This window comes from Gymnoscopelus microlampas (genome assembly GCF_963454915.1).
Source record: "Gymnoscopelus microlampas genome assembly, chromosome: 15".
Lineage (NCBI taxonomy): Eukaryota > Metazoa > Chordata > Actinopteri > Myctophiformes > Myctophidae > Gymnoscopelus > Gymnoscopelus microlampas.
In genome coordinates this window covers 23,248,353-23,272,837 of record NC_139952.1, presented here as the reverse complement: position 1 = coordinate 23,272,837, position 24,485 = coordinate 23,248,353, and the positions used below count along the sequence as shown (strand labels likewise).

At 42.6% G+C, this 24,485-nt stretch overlaps 1 protein-coding gene across 1 annotated transcript in view; it reads left to right on the top strand.

Annotated features, from left to right (window-relative positions):
- The window catches only part of csmd2 (CUB and Sushi multiple domains 2), a gene marked incomplete at both ends in the record, with an annotated part of 366,782 nt that overhangs the window by 164,995 nt on the left and 177,302 nt on the right, over nt 1-24,485 (top strand). The window contains 5 exons of the mRNA XM_084080385.1: nt 1,228-1,315; nt 3,205-3,329; nt 13,286-13,407; nt 18,105-18,208; nt 21,342-21,454. Of these exons, the coding sequence (XP_083936511.1) occupies nt 1,228-1,315; nt 3,205-3,329; nt 13,286-13,407; nt 18,105-18,208; nt 21,342-21,454 (552 nt within the window). The remainder of the gene's footprint in view (nt 1-1,227; nt 1,316-3,204; nt 3,330-13,285; nt 13,408-18,104; nt 18,209-21,341; nt 21,455-24,485) is intronic.

Here is a 24,485-nt window from a genome sequence, read left to right as displayed (position 1 = left end):
CGCACGCACGCACGCACGCACGCACGCACGCACGCACGCACGCACGCACGCACGCACGCACGCACGCACGCACGCACGCACGCACGCACGCACGCACACACACACACACACACACACACACACACACACACACACACACACACACACACACACACACACACACACACACACACAAATAAACAATGTTTCAACCGCACTTGATGTTCAACAGACCGTCTGACGAAGTTGTTGATAAAAAAAATTTGTTTACGTGTGTTGCACATTAAATGTCGTGGAGCGGCATGCTGTTGTGCAATTTCTCTTTTTATCTACCTCGTTGACTTTATTATCCTGCACTAGCGCTAAGGTGGACGTGCACATCCTTTCTTAAACTAATTATTTTCAAATTCAGATACAGATGAGTTTATTTGTCCTAAAGGGCAATTCATTTTGCAGCATACCCAGTCCACAGACATGACAAAAAAAAGACCAGTACCTCTGTTTCCCCCCGAATTCCATTTCTTCTTATACTGTACAGACATTCCTGTCATCTTGGATGTTTGTGATTAGTTTGCAAATGTTTTGCAATTGTGTGCCCTCTCACCTCTTTGGTTCCTATCACTTCCCTGGAACTGATGAGCCTCATCCATAATGCATCCTCTTCCCAGCCAACTGGGCCAATGTGAAGGTGTCATATAGGCTTGGCCCCACCAGTCAGAATCGTGCCACCGCCCTGTCTGTCAAACGGCATCACGGGGTTGGCCGTTCGTTCCATCTTCCCTGGCCGTGCACCTTGTGGCATGCTTAAAATATGATTCAGAGTGTACACACAGGGTTCATCTTTACTAAACGGTAGATTGTGAAATGAAACATGGTCAAGGCCAAAATGATAAATTAAGCGTCAAGTTGATATATGAGAAGGCTAACGACATTGGCAATTTAAATGTCACACATATTCCTGGTGTCAATGAGAAATGCTAATGTGGGCACTTAAGCTGACATTCACGTCATGAGAAATTAACATCACAAAGCTCTGCAATGTTGTTTTGATGTGAAGATTTTCCTTTACAGAAGAAGGTAATTGTTTTGGATTGTGCTTTTAATAATCTGTTATCTCTTTTGTCTTGTTGTTTACTTCCCTCTCTCTCTCTCTCTCTCTCTCTCTCTCTCTCTCTCTCTCTCTCTCTCTCTCTCTCTCTCTCTCTCTCTCTCTCTCTCTCTCTCTCGCTCTCTCGCTCTCTGTCTTAGTGTCTCAAATGGGCGTGGCGCAGGGACACAACATGTGTCCTGACCCAGGGATCCCAGATCGAGGGAAGAGAAAAGGCTCTGATTTCAGGTACACATATCCTATAATTCAGTGGTTCCCAAACGGTGTGCCATGAGACAGGTTCACGTGTGCCTTGCGATTTTGTGACAGCCACATATTTATCATGAAAAATATACAACTATATTAAACAATTATTAATGATGTCTTAATTTACTATATCAGTACAATGTTTTGTGCACAGTCATCTACCTAGAAAAGCCACCTTCATACCCTAAAATAATATATTTTAACCACTTTCAACCTATTTTGGGCTTGTGATTATCGGCTATTTTTGCTATACAGGTTTACCTTGAGATTTGGACTTGCCCATGAGTGTGCCTTGGGCATGAAAAGATTAAAAAACACTACTTGAAAATAACAAACTACATTCCACATGCATGTTTCAAAATGGCCAAAATTGAACAGTAAGAATACAGTTTGTACTTTTTGACATATTTGTTGGTTGTAAAGGTTGGGAGGATTCGGGAGCAAGGGTTTATGTTGAGAGAATGAAAGTCTAGAGAGATTTAATTTGTTTGGTTAATTAAAAAAAACAAACGCATACTGCGGCAGAATATTTATTATAAGCTGCCAATATTTATTATAAGGTGCCAAGTTACAAGTTCTAGCATACGGCACCCGCCAGCCCCCAATGGTGCACCATCCGAAACCATCCCAGCAGAAAACAAATAGAGAAATGTGTTCTCAGAAATAAATATCCCACCATCTGAGCCAGTGCACACTAATAGGCTGTCTCAGTGGGATGTAGGGATTACCAGTGGGCCTGCAGAGTTTCTCCCTTGTCAGAGCCATTTGCTGTATCAATGGTCACCCCCACCAAGACCCTAACACAGACAAATGGCTACCATCCATCTCCCACAATGCAACACTCTGGGAAGTCGCAGCAGGGAAGCCAAAGACAATTGAAACTTTTTTTCCTCCCTTTCCTGATAGAACATTTTGTCCCTTGCTGTTACCTCATCTGCATTTCCACTCTCACAGAGATGTTTCAGAGGAGAGAGGGAAACGGATTAGGTGGAATTGTAGAGATTGGCACTGTTGGAAGAGAAGAGTCCTCTCTTCAAGGGTTATGTTGGGGGAATGTCAAATCAAACGGGTGTTTGCTGTGTTTGAAGCCTAGACAAAAGAGTCACTTTGATAAGTGACTCTCTAAGGTTAAGTAAGATAAGATGTTAACTACAGCACCCTAGCGTCTCCATTCTAGGGTGAAAATAGCCAATCTACAGCTATCTGTAAGCTGATAGATCAGCTATTTTCTCAGCAAGAGATTTGGTGTGCAGGGAAAAAAGGATTTGGACCAAGTATAGACCCTGCAGGGGGACCCCTGTCAACCAAGTATATACATGGGGTTCAGTGGTGGAAAGTAACTTAAGTACATTTACTTACTAAGTACTGTACTTAAGTAAAATTTCCAATACTTTTACTTCTACTCCACTACATCTCAGAGGCAAATATTGTACTTTTACTCCCCTACAATTATTTGAAAAGTTTAGCTACTAGTTACTTTTTGGATATAAATATGATACTAAAAAACATGCATTAACTACTTTAGCCCTATTTTATACGTACATAGGCTATTTGAAAATAGCCGATCTATAAGCTCACAACACGTCGCATTGCAACTTGTAGATCAGCTATTTTCAAATATTTTAGTACCTTTGCTATTGGTACTTTAAGTATATGTTGATGCCAATACTTTTGTACTTTTACTCAAGTAAATTTTGAATTCTGGACTTTTACTTGTAACGGAGTATTTCTATATTGCAGTATTGGTACTTTTACTTAAGGAAAACATTTGAGTACTTTTTCCACCACTGATGGGGTTCAAGTGGTTAAGTGGTTAACTGCAGAGAAATGTTTGTCATGCTGACGCACTCCACCCATCCTTCCCCCTGCAGACGGGGTGCGACGGTGCATTTCTCCTGTGACGAGGGCTACGAGCTGCAGGGCTCCAAGAGTATCAGCTGTTTGAGGGTGACGGACAGCTACGTGGGCTGGAGTGACGACAGGCCCATCTGCAGAGGTGAGGATGAATGCGTAGGCTGTTGTGTTTATATGCACCCCCCCAGTGATGGAGACTGTCTGGCTGTGGCAAATTACTCTATTTATATCTCATGTTGTTTGCCTGTATTCAAGAATCACGATCATCAAAAGGGGTTCATTTGTCACTCATGTGGCATGGTCTGCAAGACCGCTAACAACAGCAACATAATATACAAAAGATAATAATAGAGATAATATTGGATTGTAGTGAGAATAAAAAAAGACATAAGATAAGATGACAATAAAAAATAACATCGACAAGATAAGAAAATCTCTTGGCAGCACTGAGGAATGTGCAGAATTAAGGGGGGAGAACATAGAGGTATAATGTAGAATAGAATAGAAGAATAGAATAGAACTTTATTGTCACATCACATGAATTACAAGTAAAACAGTGGGTGAAAAACATTGTAGTGCAGCTTAAAATAACAACAGCAGTTGAGAGTACAAATAGTGCAAAACACTTTAAGATCGTTTTAATTTAAAAAACCTAAACGACACTCATATTAATAATAAAAAACAACAATAATTTAAGTCCAGTGTGTCCAAAGTGTACAGCCAGTCCTACACTACTGCTTATTTAGCAGTCTCACTACTGTGGGGAAAAAGCTATTGAGTGTCCTATTGGTGGTACTTTGGATGCTAAGAAATCGTTTTCCAGGGCGAGGGTTTCTGCAGGCCTTGAAAAGTTTATGGCTGGGGTGGTAAGTGTCTTTTATAATCCGATCCGATGTATACACATACTGTACTGTATATGCTTCAAGTATCTACACTTCTTCTATCTATCAATTTGTGTTGTTAGCCCTTCCAACTGAGCATATCTGAGCCTCACACCCCTTGAGTATTTTGTCTATTTCTTTTGTTATCGATTCAACGTGTTTTACTGTGGTTGGCCTGGCTTTGACCCTTGGCTAGCCTCCCTTGGCCTCCAGTCTGCTCAGCCACACTGCCCAGTGGGCGTGTGTCGCAATCACCATTTGGTGACAAGCAGTGAATGGTCATGATCCATGCATACAGCGTCTGTTATATGCCTTCTGGTTATGCATTTTTCAGCTATTAGCTAGCTGAACTAAATTCATTATTTATGAATTAATAAGACCGGATAGAAGGTTGGTCGTTATTGTATGCAAAGAAGGGATATCTGCATTTCATGTGTATGTATTTATTTTACAGTGTAAATATAAACCAGCGATATTATAAGACAAGGCCAGTTTATTCATAAGGCACATTTCATATATGAAGTTAATTCTACGTGCTTTACATGTACAAAGGCGTTTAAAGCATAATATTAAAATTAAAGAATACAATGGAAATAATATAAAAAGAATGGAGGATAGAGAAGCAAAATTGTAGCTCTACTTTTTGTCCTCATTTTGTTGTGATAATTTAATTTTAAGCAGCTGAACACCAGCATCCATATTCCGGGAACATTAGCCAAACATTGCCAAACTTCTACAAGCTCACAACATTTTGCGTTGCAACGCATTGTGAGATTTTTAGCGAAGACATTTGGTGTAGAGCAGACGGAAAAAGCGGTCCAAGTAGGAGAGCCACTTCAGGTCCAGTTTACTAAGTCTAGAGGGTTTTAGTGGTTTAGCACAGCCCATTGTGGCGAAAAATGTCTTACGCTACATACATATATAAGTGTGGCGCAAACCTTTGAAAGCCCCATAAAACATTGTAGAAACTTAGCTGTGACATGCTGTTAGTCCCTGTATGAAGGGGCTCAGGCAACATATATCCAAGTAAACCCAATACATTTCAAAGTGCAATCACAGCTGGTATGTAGTGAGTGTTTCAGCAGAGGCAGAACTTGCTGAAATTGCAGTACAGTACGTTGCAGAGACGTATACAGTCTATTTTCTGATCACTCTCTCTATGAACCCCCTCTGCTCACGGCCATTACCATTGGCATATAGCCTAGTCCTGTGCTATTGCAAAACAGTGACTTGCATCATGACGGTGAAAAAAAAAATACAATGTATAGAACTAATAAAAAGGTTCAACATTAGTTCGTTATGAATGGAAAATTAACAGAAGATAAGAACCGGAAGTCATGTTGCAGCTTTGCATGTATGCACATTCCAATTAATTGCTTACACCAGTGGTTCTCAACCAGTGGTCCGGGGACCACCAGTGGTGCTTGGGGGGGTACCAGGGGGTCCCCAGCAAAATGAGTTAACATAGCGTCACAATCATTTTAACCACTTAGCTTTGGCTATTCAAAAATAGCAGATATACAAGCTCATAGCGCAGCACCGAGTGCCACGCTATGAGCTTGTAGATCTGCTATTTTTGAAACATTTTTAACTCAAATCTTTGCTTCTGGGCGGTCCCTCGCACAACATTTTCAGATGGGGGTCCACTCCGCGGCCAAATGTATATATAATTTAGGGGTCCCTGGCATGAAAAAGGTTGAAAACCACTGGCTTACACTACTAAATTATGAAGAAACAAAAACACACATTCACTCTGTACACACCTTCATAATTTCTCCTTGGCTCAATTCATGACGAAGCATTAGAGGCCCATGTTGTCATTAGTCACTCCGATTTATAGACATGGGCTGTGTTTGGGTTGCAAAAGCCCCTTTCCCCCTTTTGTTCAATCAATCAGTCGCCTTTTGAGATTGGCAATTCTGGGAGGATGGAGGTGGGTGGGTGGGGGGGGGCAGATTATTTGTCTTGTTTCATTGATTCAACAGCACTAAATGCTGGGTCATTACTCTAAAAGGGCCCTGTAATTGCAAAGTGCCGACAGGCAGGTCCAAAAAGTTGTGCAGTAATTAAGCCAAACATTGTTGCCTCACGCTGAGAATGAGAAGTTCATAAATCATGTTGTCATAAAACACAAAAACTGAGCTTACATGCGTAACTTGTAGGAGAATTAACCTTGAGGTAAGGACAAGCAGGCGAGCTGAGGTCTAGTTCAATGGCACGGTATGGATCTCAAGGCCAAGGATGGCAGTAACTTTGAGCTTATCTGTCCACCTGCTTATTTATTTACATAGATGGATGGCTAGACAGACAGACACCGATAGATAACAATCTTTATTGAAACCAAGGGGGAAATTAGGTGTCATACAGCATTTAGAGGACATAGATGGTAATGCAGAAGCCAAATTGACACAGTGGTCAGAAAATTAGAGAGAGCCAGTACATGAAAAGAGACACGATAGATTAATTCAGCTAGACTTTAGCTCTGTCATTCACTTGTGGATGGGTTTAATGGATCATTAAATACCTCTGCCGATTTGCGTGCTGTTTGGACAAAAAAAAGGAGTAATATAAAACAATTGTTTTGCAATAATCGGCCTCCTGGTGGCGCTATAATAGGGCAATGTCAAGAGGGCGGTATTTATTCCTCAATGTAGGAATGTGCGTGCAAAGTTTCACCAATCGGACGCTGTGTTCATGATTTGAGGCATTTTGTTAAAAACGGGCCACTCCTGCAAACTTTAGATGTCAATCTTAGCCAATCAGGATGGAATATGAAAAATCAAACAGATTTGTCTTGATCACATGACTATAGAGTTCATGTGTACCGATTTGTGTGAAATTTGGATAACCTCTGAAGGAGTGATATCAAAAACATTGTTTACATAAGTCGGCCTCCTGGTGGCGCTATAAAAGGCAGATGTGAAAAATGTTGGGCAAAGGTTTTTCCTTGTCTTTAAGGAGTACGCTTACAAAGTTTTACGCAGATCGGTGCAGTTATAGGTAAAAATCGGCCAATCAGGATGGAATATCGACCAAATATTGGCCTCCTGGTGGCGCTAATACAGGCCCATGTGAAAACACTTGCCGCAGGTTCTGCTCTGGCATCCAGGGAGTGTGTGTGCACAGTTTCGCTGCGGCCAAGCCATCGGTGCCGGAGATTAGCTGGTCACAGACAGACACCCAGACACACAGACACAGACACGGACACGGACTGTCTGTCTGTGTGTTTCTATGTGCTGGGCGTTGCTGAAAATGAGCACTTGTGCTCAGCTACTACCCTGGGTAAATAAAGAACAAAAAACAAAACAAAAAAACGACACACACACACACACACACAATGACATGTATTTACAGTGGTATGATCCTTTTAGCCGTATACATTTTTAGCGGTGCCAACCGCTCTAAGCTTGACTTTGTCCGTATGTCCGTCCGTCCGTCCGTATCAGCACGGGATGATGAGCACGGGATTTTACACAGCTATAACTCCAGATTGCAGCATGCCACCAAGTCCAAATATGGTATGTGGACTTAGACCACCAATAGGGACGAGCATGACTTGCTGAAGTTAGCAAAGAGGGGTCCAGGGACCCCCCGCGTATGTTATGTCCGTCCGCCCGTTTAGGGCACGGGATTTTAAACAGCTATAACTCCAGTTTGAAGCCTGCCACCAAGTCCAAATTTGGTATGTGGACTTACACCACCAATAGGGACGAGCATGAATTGCTGAAGTTATCAAAGCGGGGTCCAGGGACCCCCCGCGTATGCTATGTCAGTCCGCCCGTTTAGGGCACGGGATTTTAAACAGCTATAACTCCAGTTTGAAGCCTGCCACCAAGTCCAAATTTGGTATGTGGACTTACACCACCAATAGGGACGAGCATGAATTGCTGAAGTTATCAAAGCGGGGTCCAGGGACCCCCCGCGTATGCTATGTCAGTCCGCCCGTTTAGGGCACGGGATTTTAAACAGCTATAACTCCAGTTTGAAGCCTGCCACCAAGTCCAAATTTGGTATGTGGACTTACACCACCAATAGGGACGAGCATGAATTGCTGAAGTTATCAAAGCGGGGTCCAGGGACCCCCGCGTATGCTATGTCCGTCCGCCCGTTTAGGGCACGGGATTTTAAACAGCTATAACTCCAGTTTGAAGCCTGCCACCAAGTCCAAATTTGGTATGTGGACTTACACCACCAATAGCGAGGCGCATGACTTGCTGACGTTATCAAAGAGGGGTCCAGGGACCCCCAGCGCCCGTATGAGCACGGGATGAGCACGGGATTTTAAACAGCTATAAATCCAGTTTGCAGCATGCCACCAAGTCCACATTTGGTATGTGGACTTAGACCACCAATAGGGACCAGCATGAATTGCTGAAGCCCCGCCCCCTCTGTCTTCCCATTGGCTGGCCTTCAAACAGCCATAACTCAAGTTCGCAGCATGCTACGGAGTACAAATTTTGTACATGGACTAAAACCAGCAATAGGGACGAACTGTAATTACTTAAGCCCCGCCCCCTCTGTCTGCCCATTGGCTGGGCTTTAAACAGTCATCATTCCAGTTTGCAGCATGCTACCAAGTACAAATTTGGTAAGTCGACTCAGACCACCAATAGGGACGAACTGAAATGAGTTAAGACCCGCCCCAAAGGCACCGCTTCCTTCACACAGGGTGTGATTTTTAAGTGTGTTTGGTGGAATATGTCATTTGTGAAGACTGCCTTGACATTGTGATTGATTGAAGCATTGATGCCACAAGGTTAGGCTCTTCCTCTGGCCAGAGCCTGTTTCAGTATCTCCTAATCTTTTTCCATCTAATACGGGTCATATTGTTTTGCAGGAGCTGTCTCACAATATTTTCCACCCACACTGATCTTACATCCTGGCACATGCTTGCCTGTCAGCCATTTTGTGACAATTTCAGCACTTTCCCACTCATCAGTTTAATACCGTCTCGCTCTTGGATAAAAAACGTGTGATGCAATCACCTGAGCGCTTTATACCCTTTAACATCGCCGTTGGCCATCTTTGCTACTTCATTCCCTTTGATGTGCACTGTGAAATCCGCTTCTCCCGGTCCTCCCCTGCTCTTTTGTCTTTGCGTGATCCAATTGAGGCAAAATGAGATTAGATCACGAAGGAGAAGGGGGACACCGATCTCAGAGGGATTACGTGGGTGGGCGGATTGATTGGACTTCCTCTCGTCTATGCAACAGCAGACCCCTTAGATAGAAACATGAAGGGAAAACCACCTATACATTGTCAAAGTTTCACATAATTCACATCTTTTACAGTGAATTCACTAGTCTTGTAGTTTTTTACCATCATGATTTCTTACTCCACTGATTTCTCTTGCCTTTCCTTGAACGCAGTTAAACTATCCTACTTTGAGATTTGTTTCAAATGTAAAGTGTAATATAAATAAAAATGTATTATTATTACTACTGTACCTTTAATCAATCTTCTTGAATCCATTTATTCTGTTTTGCCCAAGCCCATTTGAACAAATGTTAAAACCGTTTTCGAGAATAATTCACCACATGCTTTGCTGTATGTGTATGTGGAATTAGCATTAGTCTTCATTAAATTCACCAGAACCACCATTAGTTCACATTAAGGCTTAATCTGGGAAGCACAACTTCATCCTCTGAAGGTAACACTGGACAGTTTCCCAGCCTCTTCACTACAGCAGTAGTTCCCATTTTTTTGCCAAGGCACACTGGTGTGCTATGAGACAATCCAGTCTACTGTATGTGGGCCTTGGGATTTTGTTACAACCACACATTATTAATGCAATATACATACACAGTATGACTATACAAAAGGTTATGAATTATTTGTTTCAATTTACTATAATATAGTAAATGGAAAAGAATAATAAAAGAGATTAAAAAATAAAGGAGATTAAGTACTTTCATATGCACTTATCTCTTTTTTTTGTTGTGTGTTATTTTATTTCTTCTCCAATAAACCTTTTTATTAAGGTTTTTACTCTGTAGCACTCAGAAGTGCGTTATAAATACTACTATTATTATTATTATTACTCATTTCTCAATGCCAAGGCGAATACTATAGCCTAAAAAATATGTATATTTTACCCACTGCTGCACGTTGTGAGCCTGTAGATTGGATAGTATTGTTATTGTTTGGCCGTAGTAAATAAAATACATACAGAGTGATGAGTGTGATAATAACACAAGTCATAATGTCTATTTAGCACGTATATGAATACTGGTGTGCCTTGAGATTTTCACTTGCTTTTTAGTGTGCCTTGGCAAAAAGTTTGAAAGCCGCTGCCCTGCAGTACACTCTGTGTTTCTAACTTCCACTCCGGTCACAGACACACTCACACAATCTCTGAGTCCTCATTGCCTTTGACTGCAGTGTGTGATCAGGCCTTTAGAGTTTCTAGTACAATAGGTGAGGTGAGGGCATGGAGCATCATCACTGCTGATCTCTGTTATTAAGAAAATGAGAAATTATACTTCAGTGGACTTTACCGTCCACACCTCCGTTCTATTATCTTCATTAAGGTCACCCTCACTGTAAGCGCCACTCAAATTAATTACTTCATTCTTCAACCCCAAAAACTTCTCTAAACTTCTGGCAGTTTTTTTTTTTCTCGCCCTCCCACTTTCTTTTCTGTATTGAAACAAGAACAGAGCGTGCCCTGCGGAGCATAAACATGGTCAAATTAAGGACACACCTTTCTTTTACTGTTGTCCCAGCATGAAAGCACAAACACAAAACAATGCAGACAAACAATCCAACCACAAAATGGGGAGAAATATAAAATAGGAGAAAATGTTTCATGAGCAAATGAAGATAAATCCACACTCAATGCAGGTTATTGCTGGCCACACACAAGCAAAGTGTATGTACTGAGGGGAGACCATTCTTTTATAAACTCTTGGGTTCCTTGCAATACATTGTATGATGTTTCTTAAGGAATAATTGACAGTAATGTGTTATACAATACCACATTAATAATGTAGGTATACATACAGTGAATCCTGCCAACAAGATGTGCAGCATACAACATACTGTACTTGGCAATTTTGCCTTTTGATCAGATCCCTGAGAATAAATAACTTTGGATCCATTGCCGTTTTAATCTCTGTCTTAAATTTCTGTTTGAACATAATACCAGAATGTTGTGATCAATGGGCATGCATAACAGGTTGTTTTTGTCACTTTCTGCATGCTGTAGAAAACTAATCATCATATTTACTACATATTTCAGGAGTCACATGCAGTTTATGGATTATTTTAGATTATGTTTAATGCTTTTTTTGTTTTCTTCTTTCTTTCTGTCTTTCTTTCTTTTTTTCCCTTTTTTTTTGCAATGTAGAAACATCTGTCGGTCTTTTGTGGAAACTCAAAGTCCCTTACCCAGCTATCCTTATCCATTGTAGTTTTATCATTCATAAGCTGGTCATATACATTAATCATAACTTTCTTATTGCACATTGCTGCTTTCATATGGTTATCAAGAATATTACGCTTTCTGCCTACTGTACAGTATAATATGGAGTTGAGTTCAAATAACTCTAGATTTGTAGGTAATGATAAAAGTGGTTTCGAGGAATATTAAACTCTTCCTATAATTGCTGACTTTAATGCATTGCCCAGATATATATCCTGACTTTCTGTGATGCCAGCAGCCTTCCAATCTCGAAGCCCCCACATCTGTACCAGCATATTCAAAGCCGAGGTGCCAAGAATGAATATGGGCTAAAGTTTTTGCAGGTTAATAATGGAGTGTGATTGGGAGGTAGAACCGCCGAGGGGGTTTGGTGATTGGCACTCAAATACCTCTACTAGAAAAGGTATCATTAACATCAGGGTGGCTGGGTCCGTGCTCTTTTAAAGACCTCCATGTCACCCCTAAACATGTACACACGCACAGGCACGCACGTACGCACGCACGCACACACATACACAGACGCTCAATGTCCTCTTATTCTCACTCACCAACTCCAATGCACACGTGCATGAATGCACACACACACACACACACATTTTGCTTAAAGGACTTCATTAGAAATGGACTGCCTTAATTCGGAGAGGTGTTTAAATGTTCAGCCACATGGAGACCCCAGGGCCGTGAGACCTCAATAAGAGAAGTCACACTGTCCTTTAAAAGTTTGCTCGAGAACTATTCGAGAACTTTTTCTTCTTCAACTTCAAGGTACAGTATACTTGAGGCAAGCAAAGCTATACAGCAGTGATCCATTCTTACATTCTGAGTTCACCTCTGACGCCCTAGATATACTTTGTCGTACGGCGAATAGTGACGCTTTATGAGCTTGTAGATCTGCTATTTTTGAATGTTTGCATATAGTGGCATGCCCAAAATAGCGATGGTAGGTTGAAAGTGTTAAAATGAACACTTGATTTTACTGTGATACAACTGGACATTTTTGGTTTGTTTATTGTATTATTAGTTTCCCCTTCATGATTTATGGCTAGAGTTTGAAACCGTCATTAGTTTCCCATTCATGGGTGTGTAAACGGCTGTGCTGCATTGTCAAGTCAAGTGTTTAGAGCGCACTTCAGTGGATAATGTTTTGGTGGCACTGCTGTTTTACGATTTGATGATGGTTCATAAACAAAACAATTGCCTCGGTATCCTTACCAAGCACTCGCTGACAGCTGCACGGTGCGAAAATTGTGATCCCGCACTTACAGTGGATGCAACAGCATCCTTTCCTTGCTCTGTCCAGAATGCAACTTTACAAGTGTTTTTTCAGTCAGTCAGCTATTTTATTTTCATGATCCAGCCATTAGAGGTTATGGTTCGGTGTGGTTTACTCTTTGCATTATGGTCTTGTCTTGTGTTGTCTTTCTTGACCTACTGATAGGCACTTTCTGCCCTGCCTTGATTTAGCTATTTAATATGAACTTACAGCAGGTCCAATCCAGGGCTAGAGGGACTTCTGTGCATGATTGTCCCCTAATGGGTTTTACATTTGACCTTGTCTAAGCTTATTATTGCTTTCGGCAGCTGTGTACTTCCCCTCTCCGTACCATAATTGCATTGCTTATCATAAGTGCATTTTTGTTTTTGGGCCCCGCAGATGCTATCTTCAGGCCCAGACTCGACGTCCTCAGCCATTTACCTTTTGCAGTTCACAAACACAAAGAGGACAGCCTATTATATTTTTTGGTTGCTTGTCAGTGATTTTCACATTTGCCTCTCTGTCATGTCATCTCCCAGCACCGATGTGTGGAGGTCAGCTGAGGGGACCCAGCGGGATCATTACTTCTCCTAATTATCCGGTCCAGTACGACAACAACGCTAACTGCACCTGGGTCATCGCGGCCACAGACGGCTCCAAGGTAAAATGTCATTGCTAGCTGATTACAGTGACAGAGTGGACCAGGCATTCTGAACTCTGACCCAAGAGACCTAGATTAATTCTGGTTTTCATTAATCAGGCACTAAACAGGAAATGCAATTACAGTAACGACTTTGAAGAGAAAAATTAGCCTGCCTCTCCCAGCCATAGAGTTAATGGTAAAAAATAGTCCAGCCACCACCGACTGGACTGGACTGTTGTGTTTGGACCAGTATGGATAGGGACCCGCAGGTGGAATGTCATTACCGGGACACATGACACGTATAGCAGCATACAGTACATACTGTATCTTGAATGTCAAAGCACATTTCTGATTCTATTTAACCCATTAAGACCTGAGGCCGATTCTAAAAATGTTTTCTAAATAAACAGTTTTTTTTTTAAAGAAATTTAAAAAATATGTTTTCACGATTTTTCTAAAATAGCAGATCTACAAGCTCACAGTGCGGCACTCGGTGCCGCGCTATGAGCTTGTATATCTGCTATTTTTGAATAGCCCAAATACATCTAAAAGTGACACAGATGCGTTCCCGGTCTTAATGGGTTAAAGCCGCAATCCTGAACTTTTGTGTGTGTGAATAAAATATCCTTTCACCATGCTGTATGGTACAGTATGTTAATACAATATTACTAACTCAACTGTGGTGGTTGGAGTTGGTCTCCCTGCTTTCCCGTTGATACATTCAGACCCTGTGTTTAGGTAGGAACACTAATGGTTGACACAATTGCTATTGCCCCAAGCTCAAAATACAATATGTCCCCTGCCCAATCATGCAGGCGTCCCATCTTCGATCAATGGTAGATATTCTCTGTGCCGTGCCGGGAGACCTGGGTTCAAATCCTGGGAAGGATATGCTCCATGGATTATGGATTGCAGCTTTAACAACATTTTTGAAGGAATGTCATGAAGACTCTGCAGGGGACAATAAAGTGTGTGAGGTGTGGAACAGGGCAAAAAAATAAATACATGCAAGAGTGGTGTCAACGCAAGACAAAGAGCGTTATTAGAACCACCTGTGGTGGGGCGAGGGGACAGGGACAGAGGTGGACGGAAGAAGAATGGAAGAGATTTAAGAAAGTGTGCTCAGAGGATATCATGAAAGTGACACGGCAGCTCTGTTCAGACCGATGACTTTGGGAGTCGTGCTCAAGGCCAACGCGGCCGCCCGCTTGCCAAAGATCCCTCCGTGAACTCAAACAAAATGTTTTTTCCACAAATCTGTTCCTTTATCGCGCCAGGCTGAACGAGGAGGAGACCATGTGAGGTGAGCCGAGAAAGGTGGGCGTGCACGCGCGCGCACACACACACACACACACACACACACACACACACACACACACACACACACACACACACACACACACACACACACACACACCTTCCGCGTGCCCCACGTACTCACAACCCCCTTGGGTACGCCTGGTGGGCAGCTGGCGGAAACAAGACAATGGCACTTTGGGCTGTCTCGGGCCTGCCGTCCGGCCCTGATGAAGACAGAGCGCGGCTGTTCTTTCTCTTTAGAGATGAAACAGCGTTCTATTCCTGCCCGTCCGCACGGACGGCCCTCAGCCAGAGGAGACGTTGGGTCAGGAAAGAGGAAAGAGAATGAGGCAGAACCTCCGGTGGGAACGGTGGTGTGTGTGCGTGTGCGTGTGCGTGTGCGTGTGCGTGTGCGTGTGCGTGTGCGTGTGCGTGTGCGTGTGCGTGTGCGTGTGTGTGTGTGTGTGTGTGTGTGTGTGCGCGTGAGGGAGCATGACACAGCTGTTATAGATCTAAATACAACCTTAAGACAGCACAAGCAAAGTTGGCTCCTGTTCCTCCCTCGTGTCCTGAGCCGACCAAGTGCACGTGTTTCTAATTTTTATTTAACTTTTTTTTGTTTACCCTTTGCCACCGGGCGCTTAATACCTGTAAGCATGATACCCACATCAAAGGCTCATCTATAGGAACGCTGTTCTTATACTGTTTGACCTTCTTTTTTTATCCCTTGTTCCCTTGTCTGTCCTCTCTGTCCCTCACCTGTTGGCTGGCAGATGGCGGATGAGTTTCGCGGGAGGAGACTCCCATTTATCTGGTGATCTGACCTGTGCCTTCCCTCCATCCTTCTCCTCTCTATCTCGCTCTCTCTCTCTCCCCCACCGTGGCAATTTTCATTAGACAGAATGCAATTTGCATTTTTATAAGCTTTTTCATTAGGGTCCTATGCACTCGCAGCTCTGTGAAAAAACATTAAGGATTTCTGGCAGAATTCAGTGGCTGCCAATTTGAAACAGAAGATCAAACAAGTCTTGTTTTGCTTTCTTTTTTTTTTAAGTATCTCCTATCATTTGTTCTCATCTCATTGTTTTTCCTCCCTCCCCTTCCCTCGGTAATTGACATTTTGTGAACCATCATATTGGAGATGAACCTGAATTCATTGCCCATATTTACTGGGCTCGCCACCTGTTTCCCTTAATGTGTTATCTTACTTTGTTCTCTGTTTCCCCCATGTCTGTCTGTGTGTCCGGAGCTAATCTTTCGAGCCGCTGGACCGATAAGTGCCAAATCTCTTGTGCACACTACCAGAAAGTCCATAGCAGTACCTCCACTCTTTTTTTGTCCACCTTTGTTTCATCATTTTTGAACTACATAACTTTATTTTCTTTTTTTACTGAAGTCAGTGAGGCTCTGATCAAGATGAAACCTTGCCCAAATTTGCTGTCATGTGTCATCATAGATGCTATACTGTAGACCACTGACGTCATAGTTGACTGATGTTACATCCTGGACGCATGAAGTCCAAGATCCACATGTGAGCCATGTCATTCCCATACGGATCCTGAGATTCACATGATTTGATTAGATTTTGTTTTTTTAGTAGCTCTTTCTTCACTCTATCAAGATGGATATTCAATTTGTGGACGTGGCCAAGGGGCAAACCCCCCTTCGCTGGAATTGAAGCTCACTTCCTGGTTCTCGTTCAGACTGCTGTTCCTATTAATGGCCCAGCAGATGTAGCTTTTTCACCTTCTACTGGTCGCAATACGATATAATCTCAATACAGCTGAATGAGGCTTTGGGTGGACTTTTTACTTTTTTTTATTACCCTTTAAATACTTTATGTTTTCAATCTCTAGTTTAAAGTCTTTTTTAAATCATAAAGATATGCATTGAGTCAATTCTGGTCCCTTTCATTTGAAAACTAATGATAAAGTAGGGTATGTTTCTAGGGTTTCTATTGGTTCTACCAAGTGAAGACCCGCCCTCGCTGCGGTTGCAGCCATTGGCGTTAATTTCCGTTAGCATTTCGGACCAGATATAGAAAGATGTCGGATTTGAAATCGGCTTCAAAAAGGCTTCACAACGGGTCTGTAGAAACCAATGGCGTCACTTTGTCCATTCTTTTTGAGGTCTATGGTTGTGACCAACGCTGTGTGTGTGTGTGTGTGTGTGTGTGTGTGTGTGTGTGTGTGTGTGTGTGTGTGTGTGTGTGTGTGTGTGTGTGTGTGTGTGTGTGTGTGTGTGTGTGTGTGTGTGTGTGTGTGTGTGTGTGTGTGTGTGTGTGTGTGTGTGTGTGTGTGTATGTGTTTGTGTATGTGCGTGTGTGTGAGAGAGTGTGTGTGAGCGAGAAAGAGAGAGAAGGGGGGGGGGGGGCTTGTAGATCGGCACGTGACACCGAATCACACACCGAAGTATCTTATCACTTGACCTGCAAGGGGAAGCATGGAGGACCGTCTGGCAGGCAATCAGATGGTTGATGAGACAGAGAGAGAGTTCATGGTAACTGGCTTGGAGAAAGAAGTTGGTGGCTGCAGTGAAACAGAGGTGAAACCGGGGGTGTTGAACATATGGTCCCATGGACTGAAGCATTTGGGCTCGCTGGGAAAATAAACAAGATCAGTCCTCTATCGCTGCTTTTTTCTAGGAAAAGAATCACTGAGGCTTATAATGAAAAGTGTAGAAACAAAAAAGTCCCAGTCTGAGTCACCTGATGGATCGAAGATCGTGTTTTGCATCCTAAATCGGAGTTCTCTTTATTTTCCTAGACAGAATTATAATGGGGTGTCAGCCCGGCAGGGGTTCAGGAGGTAACGACCACTTGGGAACTGGATGGTTCCCCGGTTTGATCCCCGGCTCCTCCTGGCTTATATTAGTGTTGAACTGTCCTTGAGCAAGAAGACACTGAACCCCGTCCCCTACTACACCATTTTTGATATATGGTTTTCAAAGAGAGAAGATTTACTTTTCCTCAACTAAAGCAGAACTAAAGCGCGGCACCGAGTGCTTCACTATGAGCTTGTAGATCTGCTATTTTTGAAAAGTTGTGAAAACGTGTGCAAATCTTTGAATGTATATTTTTTAAAGCGAACATTTGTCAAATATGTTGTTCGAGGACCTCCAGAAGCAAAGATTTGAGTTAAAAAATATCGCTTTAATAATATATATATTCAAAGATTTGCACAAAATGTTCAATATTTTTCAAAACCAGCAGATCGAGTGCCGCGATATGAGCTTGTAGATCTGCAATTTTTGAATAGCCAAAGTATAAAATAACGGTTAGAGAGAGAGAGAGAGGGAGAGAGAGAAGGTGACAGATGGGTAAGGGGTTGGGTCACTGCTCAGCACCTGGTGTCAGCAGGGAGCAGACATGTAGCGCTCACGGTTGTCGTGGTGATGTCCCCCCCCCCCCCATCTAGGTGATCAAGCTGACGTTTGAGGACTTTGACCTGGAGCGTGGCTACGACACCCTGACGGTGGGAGACGGAGACGTGATAGGAGACCAGAAGACGGTCTTCCACGTGTAAGTGCCTGCGCCCGACGACCCCCCCCCCCCCTCCTCCTCCCCTACCCTTTCCCCTTATCATCATCCACCTGTTCCTGCAGGGCTCCTCTGGGCTCTCGCTTCACGCTGCCCTCCCTTCATCCATCCATCCATCCGTCTTCCACTGCTGTCTGCTTTCTCTCTATCATTTTTTTTTTTTTTTTTAAGATTTTTTTTTTGGCTTTTTATAGCTTTATTGGGAGAGGGATAGTGAAAGTAGGCTGACAGGAAATGGGGAGAGAGATGGGGGAAGACACGCAGCAAAGGCCGTCGGGAACGGGACGCGAACCCGCGGCACGCTGTCTGTTAAGGGATTTCAACCAGGGTGCCTGGACCGCGACGCCACGGCCCAGGCCTCTCTATCATTTTTAGTTCCTCTCACCCTTTCACTTTTCAACTCGAGGACCTCTGAGACGTTGCCCCGCCTCCTCTCCCTGCCCCACTTCCCTCTCGTCCACTGTCAATGTGCAGTGCCAGTGCCTTAAAGGAGTAGTTCACCCAAAAAAGTACTTATTTTCTATCAATTACACACCCCATGAAGCCTTGAATTCATGGAGATTTTTAGTTTTTGTCGAATTCCTGAACCAATAAATTGATGACCGGTGGAGTCTCCGGTAGGAGACTCAAAGTGTCTCCTACTGAGTCTCCTACTGACCGATGACCTGGTCATCAAAGGTATTGGCTTAGGAATTCGACAGAAACAAAAACGTATCCGTGAATTCAAGGCTTCATGAGGTGTGTAATTGATAGAAAATAAGTCATTTTTTGGCTGAACTAATAATAATAATAATAATAATAATACATTTTATTTGTAATGCGCTTTTCATTCACAAGGAATCTCAAAGTGCCACAAGGTAAAACATCATCAATCATATAAAGTTAAAAAGCACGGAAAAAAAGGAAAAAAACTACTCCTTTAAGTCTGATTCATACTTAGTGTGTCTGTGTCGTGCTGTAAATAACAGATCTACAAGCTCACAACTTGTGAGCTTGTAGATCTGTTATTTAACGGCATGCAACACCAGCGTGCAACTTAGTATAAATATAGATAGATAGAATACTTTATTGATAATTAGAAATACAACAACAGTCATCCTTCAAGAGCGCCAATGTGGATTAATACACTATAAAAAGCTTAAGCTTGTTTCCATTGTGGCCCCCGTTATGAGACAATACAACACCCAACAGACTGTATACAAACACCATAAAACACACAAAGATAAGAATCCTTTTATATACAGTATATATATACGGGCTAAGGGTTATGTTCCCTCTTTCCCCCCCTCTCTCTCTCTCTTTCTCCCCCAGTGTTTCTCCTTCATTTCATCACCTCTCAAGATGGCAGCACATGAAAAATGGATTGTACGGCTTGCTGTCAATCACCTGCCTCTCGCCAAAGCTAAAACCAAGATCAGGGCCATGTGATGGGGGGGGGGGGCCTTGTGCACCGCATATTGTGCGCCGCATATCGATGCCCCCTAACCCACTAAGACCGGTAACGCATCTGTGTGTCATTTTTAGATTTCTTTGGCTATTCAAAAATAGCAGAAATACAAGTAGATCTGCTATTTTTGAAAAAAACAGAACATTTGTGGCAAAATCTTGGATTATATATTTTTTTAAAGCAAAGATTTGTAAAATATTTAGTTCCAGGAACCCCCAGAAGCAAAGATTTGAGTTACAAATGTCCGCAAAAAAAAAGGGGAAAAAAAATCAAATATTTGCAACTTTTCATGATTTTTCAAAAATAGCAGATCTATAAGATCATAGCGCGGCACTCTGTGCCGCGCTATGAGCTTGTACATCTGCTATTTTTGAATAGCCCAGAGAAATCTAAAAATGACGCACAGATGCGTTCCCAGTCTTAAAGAGCTAATGGAGTTTGCTCCAGCCAGATGCTCCATAACATTTCACAGGATGTTGTTATTAATTGTGCCGAAATTTACCACCTCAATAAAGTTTTTATAGATCAATTTTTATGGAAGGCTGCCGCGCCCCACTGGGAATGGGGAAGAGATGGGAGATAAAGAAGGTTGTTTGTAGAGGAGGCTTTTTTTGTTGTTGTTCCAAAACACAACACACACACACACTCACAGTTACTAAGCAGGCACGCAAAGATACGGCGCATGCAGACACGCTATATCTCTGTACACACATACTGTACATTTCCCACACACTGAACATGACTTAATCCATCCAATTATCCACATGGGTTTCCTCTGAAATCTGCCACTGTCTGTGACATCAGATTAAAATTGACTGGCAACTTCTGTCATTGAAGTCTGGCACTCTCTCATGTTCCTGCAACGTCTTCAAACTGGATTACAGAGCTGGGATTAAAGTATTACATTTTAGTTACTTACGGCTTAATTAAAATGCTTAGATGAGATCAGATAGTTGTGTGATTTATTTCAGGTACACAAGAAGTTACTAGTTGTAGAAGCATGAACTGCTTTTTTTTTAATCTTGCAGAGTAAACAAGATCTATGGCAGTCCCAGTGAGTCTATTCTGCTGGAAAGTCCAGTTTGCTCTTGAGGAAACCATCAACATACACTTACATAACAAATGTATATACTGATGCAGCTATCGATTATTTTAGTATTGAGTATTCTATCGATACATTTTTCAATGAATTGCTTAATCGAGAAGTGAGTTTTTAAATCTTAAAAAAAAATATGAAGAACGATATGTCAACTAATCAACACGTAAAAGATCTAATAGAGTTTTATAATAGACCAAATTGATTAGTGTGATTAACCACTTAAGCCCTACAGTGTCCCTGAAAACTGATTAGCGAATTTTCTAAATATAATTGATTAAATCAATTAGTTTCATTAACTGTTAAATCCCTAGCCTGGACCACTGGCCTAGCGGTCCGGACATTAGGCTCAATGTAGTCTGACAGCGTGGTGTGGGTTCGAGTCCCCAATAAAGGTAGAACAAGCCCCAAAGATTGCTTTAAAAAAAGAAAAAGTTGAATCCCTAAATGTATAAGCCTTGTGATCAGTACTCAGTACTCACACATCGATGCACGCACGCACGCACGAAAAAACAAAAAAAAACAATGAACACACTGTGTCAACCTAACCTGTCGTCTGTCTCTTGTACCAGCCTGTCTGGGACCAGCACTCCAGACTTGGTAGTCAGCACCAGTCATCTGATGTGGCTGAACTTCAAGACAGACGATACGAGTGGCTCCCTGGGCTTCAAGGTGTCTTTTGAAGGTAAGGAACATTTCAAACATCCTGCCAGCGTGCAAGTCAACAGGGCACTCTGGCACTTGGCTGTGTCATGGACAAGACAAGCATTGAAAATCTAAGTTTGAAGTGAACATGTTTGAGGTACCCAGGGTTCATCTGATTAAAACCAGATTCTGCAGTGTCATCGGAATTGGTAAACTGGTTGATTCGGACAACGTGGTCTGAATGAACCGCAATTTATCTATCTATACATTCACAAAATGAGTGAGTGAGTGAGTCATCAGCGTATCTCGGGAACCGCCTGACTGATTGACGAGAAATTTGGCGTGGTTATCACAGAGGACCTGTCGAGTGGGAAGACGGTTGGATCATAGGATTTCCAAAAAATATTGATAAAACTGAAAATCCTATTAAAGTACCCTGAGTTCATCAATGTGACGTCCGGCTCTACCTACCGAGCCACTGCCGCCCCTATGCTATGCAATCATCCTATTAAGTGCCTGATTGGAGCGAGCTGCATAATCCTAGTCAACCGACAACAGGGAACATGGTCAAGTGGCAACCAAACAAGTTCAGAGTACAGAGTAACAAGTGGTTTGTTCAAATACCGGTAGTCTTCTTTTGCTTAGTTTTTCGCTGCTTGTACTTGTTTAACCCATTAAGGCCTGTGGTTCCGATTCTACAAATGTCTTCTAAATCCTAACTTTTAAACCTATGCATCTATGTCAGTGGTTCTCAAACTGTTTCATGTCAAGGACCCCCAAGATCATATGTATTTGGCCACCGATCCCCCATCTCAAAATATTTTGTTCCAGGGACCTGCAGAAGCAAAGATTTTAGTTAACAATTTTTGCTTAAAAAATTCAAGATTTTTCAAAAATAGCAAATCTACAAGCTCATAGCGCGGCACTCGGTGCTGGGCTATGAGCTAAGTATAAAATAATGGTTTAAGTGGTTACACAGATGCGTTCCTGGTTTTAATGGGTTAAGTGAGTGACAAATATACCCCTTTGAATCTATACAGTAATATCCTCAGTGTTAATGTGTCCGTTTGTGTGAGGATTCCCGGGGGATCAATCTAAATAGGCAACAAGTACTGAGAAATAAGGAGTGCTAGGGGGGTGAGTTGGAGTCTGGGAGAGATGAGTTTTCAGACTGCGGCGGAAAATGGCGAGTGAGTCACTGCACGTATTCATAGGAATCAACATGACAAAGAAACACTGCTGTACTCTCATCTAACAAACCCAAACAGTCTGGAAAGGAAATTGTTTCTTTGTTCCTAAACTCTTGAACACAACCACTTTCAACTTAGAGCTGATATGATTGGCTCTGACAGCGCATGTTTAACTTTTTTGTCTACTGTAAGGTTCTCGCCTGTCTGGCCGCCCTCCATCATCCCGATTATAGTTTTCAAATGAAAGGAGGGCCAGAGAGGATGCGTCAATCTTGTTGAAGCCTTTTATTCCAACGCGTAAGAGTTCAGAGACACTTAACGCCTTCTTCTCAGTCAATATCCCCACATTGTTATCACATTTTTCCTCTTATTACTCTCCGTGCATCTCTCTTGCTCACCCCCTCCCCTTTTCACCGCTCTTCTGCCTGTCCTTTGCTCACTGTTTACCCCCACAATCTTTGACGAGAGAGAGAGAGAGAGAGAGAGAGAGAGAGAGAGAGAGAGAGAGAGAGAGAGAGAGAGAGAGAGAGAGAGAGAGAGAGAGAGAGAGAGAGAGAGAGAGAGAGAGAGAGAGAGAGAGAGAGAGAGAGAGAGAGAGAGAGAGAGAGAGAGAGAGAGAGAGACTGCATGTTTATGCGCAATTGCGCATGTTATCCACATTCACACATTATGCTTACAATATGTGTGTGTTTGTGTGTCTCTGCGTGACCGTGGGGACTCTGCCTTTCCTGTAGATATGAAGTCTCTGAGAAACTCTGGTCTCCCTGGCCCACCGATGCTTGTTTTTCCATCCGTAAGAAAATAAAATAATAATTTAAAGTGGAGCAGCACACCCAACCGAAGTGTAATTAAAACAATGAGTTGTACTTAATGAAGGGGAAGAAACGCTTTGAACCACTACACCTCCCAGACTGGAGCTCAACAAAATCTAATTTGCATTCTCAATTACTTGTATTTTAAGCAATATCATCAAGTATAGATGCGAGCATAGTTGTACAACTAACACACGTTTTCTTTTCCGCCACTATGTGTGTGTGCATGCACGTGCTTGTTAAATTCCCTCCTCGGTAACCGAAATTTCTTCAAATTAAGTTCATCTTGGCATGGTAAACATGGTTAAACTTAAGCAAACAGCTGTGTATGCACAGACACAGGCGCAAACACATACTCACGTTCTACATATTTCAGGCTAAGCCTTCTGCTATACACTTAGTGGCAGCTTATTATGGGATTGCCTAGCTCTTGTGGACAGTAATGTGCGCTTGAATCCCATTATAAAATGCATGGATGAGCCGGGAATGCCAAGCAGACGGGGGCAACAAATATGTCATTACTTCTAGTCCCTTATTCATGAGTGTCCCAGCATCATCCCCTCTTTCTCTCTCCAGCACACGCCCCGGCACGAGAGCGCCCGCAAACAAAACACGCATTGCATTGCCATTTTATACACATTCAAAGAAACGCGCACGCGCGTAAAGGGCACGTGCACGCTGGAATGCTCCCGTACAAAGCCGAAACGTGCATTATGGAAACGCACACGTGTCGTAATGATGAGTGCATGTGTGTGGTGGGGATCACATTGACACAAATTGACTTTCGCTTCAGACACACGCACACACAGACACACACACACACACATCAAAGGATTCTTATTTCTTATTTATTCCCTCATTCTCCCTGGTGCTCTAATTGTAGCGACCCATAGGGAGGAGGAGGCCTACTTGAGAGAAACACTTGCAGGGTTTTTTTTCTTCATCATTGACTCTGCTACTGTATGTTGCTGTGACACCCAGGGCATTGTGCGCGCGCGCGTGTGTGTGAGAGAGTGTGATGTGTTCACATACCTTTGCATTTATGCATGCGCATGTTTGTTTTAGTTGT